Source organism: Pteropus alecto, unplaced genomic scaffold, assembly GCF_000325575.1.
Source record: "Pteropus alecto unplaced genomic scaffold, ASM32557v1 scaffold1518, whole genome shotgun sequence".
Lineage (NCBI taxonomy): Eukaryota > Metazoa > Chordata > Mammalia > Chiroptera > Pteropodidae > Pteropus > Pteropus alecto.
Genome location: NW_006440830.1, coordinates 57,400 through 68,293, shown reverse-complemented (window position 1 = coordinate 68,293; position 10,894 = coordinate 57,400). Strand labels below are relative to the sequence as shown.

General features: G+C 34.8%; 2 protein-coding genes across 2 annotated transcripts in view; both read right to left on the bottom strand.

The window, feature by feature from the left end:
* Window positions 1–3,842: 3,842 nt before the first annotated feature.
* Window positions 3,843–4,787, bottom strand: LOC102885024 (olfactory receptor 5M9). The gene has a single exon (XM_006917919.1). It carries the CDS (start codon window positions 4,785–4,787, stop codon window positions 3,843–3,845), a length of 945 nt encoding a protein of 314 aa, XP_006917981.1.
* Window positions 4,788–10,392: 5,605 nt separating this feature from the next.
* Window positions 10,393–10,894, bottom strand: part of LOC102884003 (olfactory receptor 5M3-like) — a 958-nt gene continuing 456 nt past the window's right edge. The window contains 2 exon segments of the mRNA XM_015594065.1: window positions 10,393–10,882; window positions 10,884–10,894. The exon segment at window positions 10,884–10,894 is cut by the window's right edge and continues 456 nt beyond it. Of these exon segments, the coding sequence (XP_015449551.1) occupies window positions 10,393–10,882; window positions 10,884–10,894 (501 nt within the window).

The window sequence follows — 10,894 nt, the reverse complement described above, 5'->3', positions numbered from 1 at the left end:
TTGAAAGGATGGTGGAAATAATAATGTGAATTATTAAATCAGAATCCCTCTGATTCAGATCACAGGAAAAAGACGGGACAAATATAAACAAATGATGACAATACATTAGAAGTGGTTCTAATATTTAAATGGTTCGCCATTTGTTTTTGCTTCTCTTTGTTTTGTTTATGCAAACTGGATTGGACATACATCACCAAAACTAGTGATTTCATGGTGAAATCATTCTAATTCAAGTAATGGTCTAACTTTACTTTTGTATGTATAGTCTAATATTTTTTCTAATTGGAATTTTCTAATCACAGTTGCGCCTTGAGGGTCAGTGACCCTGGGGCAGTCATGTCTGGGGAACATTAGGGAACATAACTGTCTAGGGAATAGAAACTCCATTATATAAAGGCCTGTATCATACATTCACATATCCTCACTGTCCAAGAGTCATTAAAAAGGAGACCCCTGTGGAAACACTCAGGGAAGAACTCAAGAAAGGAAAATACCTTTGTTGTTTTGGTTTTACTTGTTTTGTAATTCCAAAGCATAACACTAAATGGCTAAGAAAATAGCACAGGCCTTATGAAACATCACAGAGGAGTGAGAGAGAACTTGTAAGGATCAAACAGCCATATTTCTGATCATGAGCAGTAAGGGCTCAAACCTGAGACTGGCAAGGTGAGTAGGATTTAAAGACCGGTGAATCATAAAGGAATCTGGTCGCCCTTCCTCTGGGTAGCATACTGGATTCAGGTGAGGTTGCTGCAAAACCACACAGCTACCAAAAGTAAGCTCAGATAAGTTTAAAGAGCTCCTAGAACTCAAGGAATGAGGCTTACCTTCCCAGAGTATCGGCAGGGAGACTAACAAAGAATCATAGAAAAGCAGAGTGCCATCATGGAAACTCTGAAATCAGTAAAGTAATGTGTTTGTTTTGTCAGGCTGCCTTGACAGTGTACCACAAATTGCTGGCTTAAAACAACAAAAATTTATTCCCTTACAGTTCTATATAGTCTAAAAGTGTGAAATCAAGATATTGGCAGGACCATGTACCCTATGAAGCTCTAGAGGAGGATCCTTCTCTGTCTCTTCCAACTTCCAGTGGCTTCAGGCATCCCTTAGCTTATGGCAGCAACACTCCAGTCTCTGCCTCTGTCTTCACATTGTCATCTTCCATCTATATCTATGTCTAAATTCTCTTTTTCTTTTAAGGATCTTCCTTCTTATATTGGATTAAAGGCCCACCCTATGCCTATATAACCTCATCTTATATAGGTTATTACATAAGTAATTCTATAACTAATTACATCTGCAATGACTCTATTTTCAAATAATGTCATTCTGAAGTACTCAGGCTTAGGACTTCAACATAACTTTTTGAAGGACATGATTCAACCCCTAATAAGCAACAATAGCTAAAGATGTATGTTAGACAAAATATCTGATGGAAGCTCCCTTAGCCTATAACTACAAACACAGGGTAGAGCAAATGACTGAGAATTCTCAAGAAAGAAGTTTATAAGTATCTTAAAATGCTAGTAGAGAGAAGTGGCTTAGAAGTTGGAACCAAAGGGCTTCATAATCAATTAATGTGACAATTGGAGCCCATTAAAAGTCTAAAAACTCATCAAGTGGGGAGGCAAAAGGGATATAACCTAATATCTAAGACCTGAGAGTTGACTTTTTACCTGATTCTGCTTAAGACAGGGTATCAGATATAATTCACTCAATACCAGGAGAATAGGTAAGCATCTGATGAGATTTAATTATCTTCAAAGAAAAATTTGCCCAAAGGAAGTTGCAAAATGCAGAAGTGAGATACTAAGATCACGTCTCTGAAAAGTATTATAAAAATGCTTTGAGGGAGGATTAGGATATTGGCTAAGTGCTATAAATAGTGAACCACCAAAATACAGTGACTTAATAAGATAGGATTTTCTTTCTTTTTCAAGCAACAGTGTGAGTTAGGGGTTAAGGTAAGGCAATTAAACCCTCAATACAGGCTTCTATGTCTGGGTATAGGGCAACCATTTCAGTGGGAACATTTTTGAGTGAGAAAGGGGAGAGCAAAGTCCAGGTATAGTGGCTTTGACTTTGAGAACATGACCCTCAGGTTTTATACATAATTTTTAACTGACAGCTCATTGTCAAAACTTCATAGCAAAGTTACAGACCTGGCTAATAAGAGAAGATGGGTACTGTGGTCAATAGCTGGATGGCAAGACTTTTACTTCTAAAATGAAATAGTAGGCATATCTTTCTCTAAAGATCACAGAAAATATGGTCTTAGAAGGTCAGATTATAATGTTGGTCTCTGTAAAAGCAGTTGTTCCTTGATCAGTCCTACTTTGGGTTCTTGATAGTAACTCTTTAGATAGAAGCAAATTTGAGTGATCAAAACATTTTTAAAGAATCTTTTTTAACATAGTTTCCAATACCAACCAATGTTACCCTTTCCCCCTGCTCAGAATCTAAAGTTATGAAAGAGAACTGCCCTATTCCTACCATCTGCCTTTCCTCAGATCCATTCCAAGGGAAAGTTGTCCATGGTTAATTTGTACATTAGCCTGAGTAAAAATACTCTCTGTCTTTAAATTAGTTTACCTTACCAGCTGTATCTTGCTTCTCAGAGTTCTGCACATACTCAAATGTGCACCCCTTTTAATTTAATTAGCACCTACACAAGAATAAACTAGCTACTAGCTTATCAGGAATCACCTCTATTTTCCATTTGGCTTTCTGCTGATAGGTTAGCAAGAGTCATCAGAAGTAGACAAATTTGTATTTTACCTGTAGCAAGAAAGGAATGTAGATTAGGTAGGCTATAGCTACACTGATGTAGATAAATTGAGCAGTGAGCTTTTCAAGGTTTTTAACTAGGCCCAAAAGGATACCATTTTGAACTATATTGATTGAATTAGAATGCATGCCCAGTGCAATAGCATTTAGTTGAACAGTGCTTCTTATCTGGTTGATTCACTCCAGGCACTGAAGGCTTGATCGAAGCTGCTAAATACAAAACCAAAACATGCAATGTTAGTAAGAAGAAACTGAAATGAAGCAATACTTTAAAATCACATCAACCAAAGTTTAATAGATCAAAGGTTAGATTTTAAATAAAACATTTATACTGGTTCATTTTTTTTTTATGATGAGAGCAAGAAAGTCTTTTGCCATAAATATTTCACCCTTTTAACATCAGTAAATGTGGAATCTAAACCAAGGAGAAGAATTAAGGTAATTAAACAGATTATTAAAACACGAACATCGTTAACTATCAAAAAATGCATATTGAAGACAAACCTTATTATAAATAACTAGATTGTAACATCAATGTATTAAGACACTAGTTGAAGGTTTTGAATACAATTTTATTTTCAAAAATCATGTATGTATGAATATTATAGAACACTTTTTGGTAAATCAGGGTCCATCAACATCCTGTAGATATAGAAGAGATGAATTCTTATTCTTTTTCTCATGAAATTATCTATTTCATATGAAACCAAGTTGGAGGAGCATGCGCATATAGAAAAAGTCACGTTTGACTTTAACAAAGTTACCTCCAAATTACAATCTATTTATCTAAACTTATTTATGAGTTTTTTCTATGACTACATTTAGTACAATTTTACATGCAATGTGAATAACACTAATATTTCAGTTTTAAAAATATGGTTGCATAGTAGCATAAAACAGGCTTAGTCATTTGAGCCTGTTCATGGGGTAAAGTATCGCTGTGATAGATTGAATCTTCTATTGTACATAAGAGTTGCCTTTAGGAAATTCTTTTTGAGCCAGGACTATTATGCCTGGACATTTACAATAGGCAGCAACACATCACAAAAAAATATCTATTGTAGTTTCACTGCCCCCAAGTTTGCCTTAATGATCACTTTGTTGGCTGCTTCCTTCACATCCTTGTTTCTTAAACTGTAGATCATGGGGTTCAGCATAGGGATCACTGTGGTATAAAACACAGCCACCATTTTACCCTGCTCCACAGATTCTTCAGTGGGTCTCCTGAGATACATGAATATGAGAGTCCCATAAAACATGGTAACAGCTGTCAGGTGGGATCCGCACGTGGAGAATGCCTTCCTCCTTCCATCAGCAGAGCGCATGTGTAGCACAGCTACTACAATGAGGGTATAGGAGATTAGGACCACTGAGAGGGAATACGTGAAGTTAATTCCAGCAATAACAATCATTGTATATTCTTTGATGTGGACGCCTCCACAGGCAATCTTGATGAGAGGAGGGTCTGCACAATAGAAATGATTGATTTCAAAGTTTCCGCAGAAGTACAAGCCATACGTCCATAGTGTGCATATTAGACTAACAGAGAATCCATAGACATAAGGCACAGAGATGAGCCGAACACAGACAGTCCTGGACATTTTACTTCCATAAAGCAAAGGGTTACAGATGGCCATGTAGCGATCAAAGGCCATCACTGCCAAGATATAGACCTCCACATGGACAAGAGCAATGAAAAAGTAACACTGCACCAAACACCCAACATAAGAAATGGTTTTTGTCTCTGATAATAAGTTTTCCAGCATTTTGGGGGTGACATTGGAAGAGAACCACACATCCACAAAAGACAAATGACTCAAGAAAAAGTACATAGGGCTCTGAAGCTGGGGGCTGATGCTGATCAAAATGATCATACAAACGTTCCCTAACAGAGTGATCATATAAACTATTAAGAACACCACAAAGAAGATAACTTGAAGCTCCTGACGACTGGTCAACCCCAGAAGAACAAATTCTGTCACATCTGTGAAGTTTGGCATTGTCTTTACATATAGATGCAGTCTGTATGACCTATGGAGAAATAAAAAACATGAAAGGATTTGTTTTATCCTTGAAATTTTTGAGTCACATTTATCCTTATTCTAATCCAAATAATTTAAAAATCGATGGAGATTTTGCACAATGTCCAAGATAAGAATATATAGGCATAATTGTTTCCTTTAATGTGTCTCATAGGTAGTTACAATCAATATTTATCAGATTCTTATTATAAAAGCTGCAATTACAGTTATTGCTAACATATTATTAAAATTAGACATTCGTGTTTGTTAGATTATGATACTCATGTTAAAATTACAGAGCACAAATATGAATAAAGTCAGATTAAGGGTTGTCTAAGAATGTCAAATCCAATCCAACATGATTGACCAAAATTCTTTCTACAACATTCATACATACATGGGTTTTTCAAAATAAAATTGTATTCAGAATCTTCAACTAGTGTCTCAATATATTGGTGTTATAATCCAGTTATTGACAAATCTGTTCTACTTTGTGATGGCATATGATATAATATGCTTTCAACATATAAAATTTCTAGCTGTATTTCATTTTCTTTAGCTAACATCATGTGTGTTTGATTGCCAACACTGCCCGGATGAGGTAAGAGGGACTTAACAGCATAGACTCTACCAGTTTTACAGGTATGTCAGAAAAATAAACTATAAGTGATTTAATCACCTAGCACTCACTGTTCAATTATGTCAATAGATAAATATCGTGAGGTAAAATTTAAGTAACAGAGTACAATTACACTAGTTTAATAACTAGTATATCTCATTTCAGATTCCACTGCTTTTTACAACCAATCAATTATATGCCTTATTAATCATATTTGAATGTAACGTCACTGCAAGGAAAAGGTTCCCAAACAACATTTTCCTCTTTTATTACACTTCTTTCATTTATTTCTTTGGAAAAGTATAAACTTGCCATGAGTTCTTAAGGATGTATCTGTGGGATAAGCACAGTCTGGGAATTTAAGGTCTCCATAATAATAGTGTTTGAAGGATATATTACTGACTTATAAATGAGCCTTTCTTTGTAATTGCTTATACTAATTTGTTTTATAAACACCAAAGCCAATTATGTGTCAGATGTATTTCCTGTATCTAGAAGTATTTTAAATTTTAGAAATTTAAGGGTAAAAAACTATACAAGATTCTGGTTTCCATTATATTTTATTCTTCTTGAAAAGGAATAAATAATAAAAAAATATGCAAATAAGATAATACAGGGAGTGGAATTATTGTGACAACATAACAGCATATTAGTAAGATAAGAAATAAGGGGAGGAACTGCAAAAATTGGAAAGCCAAATGGAAAAAAATAAAACTAGACTCCTATCTGTCACCATACAGCAAAATTAACTCAAAATGGATCAAAGAGATAAATATATAACCTGAAAAAAGAAATTGCACAGAAGAAAACATAGATACCAAACTCATGGACCTTGGATTTAAACAGGATTTTATGAACTTAACCTGAAAGGCAAGGGAAGTAAAAGCAAAAACAAATGAATGGGATGATATCAAACCAAAAATCTTCTGCACAGCAAAAGAAACCATTGACAAGACAAAGAAGCAACCATCAGAATGGGAGACGATAATTGCGAACAACTTCTCTGAAAGGGCCTAATGACCAAAATGTATAAAAAAAACTCATACAACTCAAAATTTAAAAAAAAGAAAAAAAAGAAAAAAACAATCAATCCAATTTAAAAAATGGGCAGAGGACCTGAACAGACAGTTCTCCCAAGAAGACATGCAGATAGCCAATAGACATAAAAAGATGCTCAACCTCACTATCAATTAGGGAAATGCAAATCAAAACCATAATGAAGTATCACCTCACACCTGTTAGAATGGCTATCATCAACACAATAGTAATAACAAATGATGGAAAGGTTGTAGGGGGAAAATGAACTTCCATACACTGCTGGAAATGTAAATTGATACAGCCACTATGGAAAACAGTGTGGAGGTTCTCAAAAAAAAAAAAAGAATAGAAGAACCATATGACCCAGCAATCCCTCTTCTAGGCATTTAATAACATTTATTCATAAAAATATATGTGCCCCAATGTTCAAAGCAGCATTAATCATGGTGGCTAAGACATAGACTTAACTGAAGTGTTCCTCGATAGATGACTAAATAAAGAGGATGTGATTGATATATACAATGGAATATTGCTCAGCCATAAAAAGAGATGAAATACTGCCTTTTATGACAACATAGATGGATCTTGAGATTTTCATGCTCAGCAAAATAGGTCAGACTGAAAAAGTTAAGAACTATATGATTTTACTCATATGTGGGATATAAAATAGAAAGCAGCAAATGAAAATGACAAATAAGCAGAAACTCATGGACATGAACAATAGTTTAGTGGAAAAGGGGAGAAAATGTGGATAGATAGAGGTAAAGAGGGTTAAATACATGGTGATGGAAGAAATTTTACTTTGAGTGGTGAATACACAATGTAATAGAAATGCAACATATTATGAATTGTACACTTGAAATCTATAGAATTTTATTAACCAATGTCACACCGATAAATTTCATAAAAAAGAGGAAAGATGGAGTGCAGACAGTCATTAAAGAAGCTCTCTCTGAGGAGATGACCTCTGAAGCAGTGAGAAGTAGTCAGCTACATAGAAATAGGAAAGAAGAAGGGAATGCAGATATAAAAGCTTAGAAGAGGAAATATTACCTTGGCATGTAGAAAAAAACGTTGCTAGAGACATTCCTTTACATATTAAAAAGAATGAACTCTATGATTATATCATGGGCCCTCCAATTAGGAGCAAGGCATGTTAAAGAAGTTAATTAACTCTATGAACTATTTTCTTACCCCTAAAATGCTTAATACAGGATTTAAGTATACCATATATACAGAGAATTGAGCACATAACATAATAGACACAGAAGTTTTAGTTCCGATCTCCCTTAGTTCTCCCTTACTACAGATATCCATGATTGTAGCTCATCTATTTGGGCTTTCTTACAGTGTAGAAATAGTAAAATGAGAGCTGCACACTCTGGTGGGGAAATAGAGCTAAGGTCAGGAATTTCCAATGTAAAAACTCCTCACCCCACTTGATGATTCCATAATTCTCTGATTAACAGAGTTCCACTCTGGTTGATGGTATTTCTATATTGTTTTAAGTATAAAACATGTAAAAAAAAAAAAAAGAATCAAAGTATCTAAGAACATTAATTACTATCACTTCTCCAATTTTGTTTCAGTCCCTGGGTGATGTGTGTATTTCTCTTCTTCTACACATAATCATTAGCTCTATGGTAGTAGAGTTCGTCTCATGAATCTTGGAATTCTTTAAAATGCCTAGCTTGGATGTTATATATAACAGATATTCAAAAATATTCACACATATGATGTTTTAAGAAAATATTCTGATCTCTATATTAGCTTCACATAATGTATTCCAATATTATTAAATCATTCCAAGAAAGAATGTTCTGGTGACAATCACCTCAACTTTATAATATCAGTAAGAATAGTTATCTCTTATTTGAATACTTATGAAACCTTTTGCATGCAAACGTTATGAAACAGGTTGTACTAGCATCATTACTTTATAAATGGGAAAACTCACACTGAAAAACTAAAAAGGTCTCTGTGGGTCAGACATCTAATAACTGACTAGATTGGAATGCAAACCAATTAATTTAACTTCAGTGTTGTACCCTTAATAACCTATATTGCCATCCCTTTGATAAACTGTTTTTCTATTGCTTTACATTTAAAATTCAGTTTGATTAGCCTCCAAGACAGAACAAAATTATCTCTTAATATTTTGCCTTTGATGAACTAGAAGAGCTTTGTGTGATGGAGAGCAGGCTGAACTATGATGACACTAGACCAAGGCTTTTCCCTACCCCTCAAGTTTAGGTGATCCCATAGACCCAGGATCAGATGACCAAGTGAGTCAGAGCCAATTTATTACACAGGTGTGCATTATCTATCAAAACGATTGAGAATATAGAATATGTAATTTATAAATAACAATACAAATTCATTTTTATTAACCTTTTAGGAGTTTTCCTTGAAGAAAAACCGTAAAGGTATAATTACCGGTCCAATCATTCCCACTGACACAATATCCTCAATTCTATTCACAGAGATTTTAAAACAAAGATGTGCAAATCAATGGAATTTGTACAGTAGAGGAAAAGGGAAAAAATAAGGAATAAAAAATTTGTAAATCCCCACTCTCATAAATTCATTCTTACAATGTTTTTAATAAGCTCTGGATAGAAATAAGAATATTTCACACAACAAAGGACTGTAGTAATGAATAGGTCTACAAATAAGGTCTTGGTCTTCTCTTCAGAATATGGATGAAAAATAAAAGATTTGAGCTTTTAATCTGTACTGCAGAGTGAGCAATTTGCAGACCTACCTTCAGCAGAAGAAAACAGCGGAGGATCATTTTTCACTACTTATCATAGAATTTGGAACACTGAGAGCACCTCCCCAGGGAACTAATAGAACAATTATTAAAGAAATAATGATTATAGTTCCTGAAACATCTCAGGGGAAGGAGATGTTAAAGAGTGTTAACTGGAAGAATAATTCTTTTAATAAAATTAGCAAATCAAAATCTTGATATCATGCTATAATCTCTCTCACCTTCACATGGATTCTGCTCTCTTTTATTTATACTTGGCAATTATGCATGTCAAAAATTTATCTTGGTTTGCACCAAGTAAAATTTCAGTACTTTCTTTTTTGTTGTGTCACAGTTCTAACACCAACTATCAGGATGCACAATGACAGAAATTTATGCCCTATGCATCTATTTTTTTTATAGATGTCAAACACCTCAAAGGTTTAGATCACTTGAAGACATTTAGGTAGAATGACTACAAGTGAAGGCTTTTGGTGAAAAAAGTTGGAGTAGAATAATTTGTCTCACTGAGTTTAGGCTTTTCTGAGAGTCGGCGGAGCATCAGCTTTGAAGTCAGATAGATCAGGAATTAAATCTTGGCTCTACCACCTTATCTACATGACCTTGGGTAAATGACAATTCTCAGCCTCAATATTCATCCATAGAGTAGAGAAAGTATTATCTCACAGTGTGGTGTGATGACATCAGATGACATAGGGATAACCCCTAGCACAATGCCTGACTCATATGACACACTAAAAAAAATTGAAATTATTTGTGCAGTTTCACCTCTAAACAGTTTATAAGTATGATCTCACCACCTCTATAGGACTGTAACTAACATTATTTCTCTGTTGAAGAATAAAAATATGCATATGTAAAATAACTAGGAGTTTAAGTTTTTCTATCAAGTTTAGATAGCTGGCAAATTAAAGATCCAGAATGCCAATCAAGATTGTTCATAAGACTCTTTCAATTTAGTCCGGAAACTTAAGAGCAGAATTATGCATACAAACTTTTCTTCTGCATTCCTCAGTACCCAAGTACCCAGAGATCCTGAGTTCCTTCTCACTTATTACGGAGAAAATAAACCAGTCTTTAACTATGTACTGAGCAATAGCCTGTAGACAAGCAAATACTTATGAAATATAGATGACAAAATTAACTGTTTTACTTTATTTTGTTAAACACATTCTGTGGATCACTTTGTTCATGGCTTCTTTCACATCTTTGTTCCTCAGACTGTAGATCATGGGATTCAACATGGGGATCACTGTGGTATAAAACACGGCCACCATTTTCCCCTGCTCCACGGACTCCTCTGTGGGACGTCTGAGATACATGAATATGAGAGTCCCATAGAATATGATGACAGCTGTCAAATGGGACCCACAGGTAGAAAAGGCCTTCCGTCTGCCATCCGCAGAGTGCATTCGTAGGATGGCGATGAGAATGAACAGATAAGAAATGATGATTACAGTCAGAGAATACGTGAAGTTAATGCCTGCAAGTATAATCATTGTATATTCTTTTACAAAGGTCCCAGCACAAGCCATTTTGATGAGAGGTGGGTCTGCACAGTAGAAGTGATTGATCTCAATTTTCCCACAGAAGTACAAGCCATAAGTCCACAATGTTGCTGCCAGGCTGGTCAGAAAACCATATATAAGGGAAAGA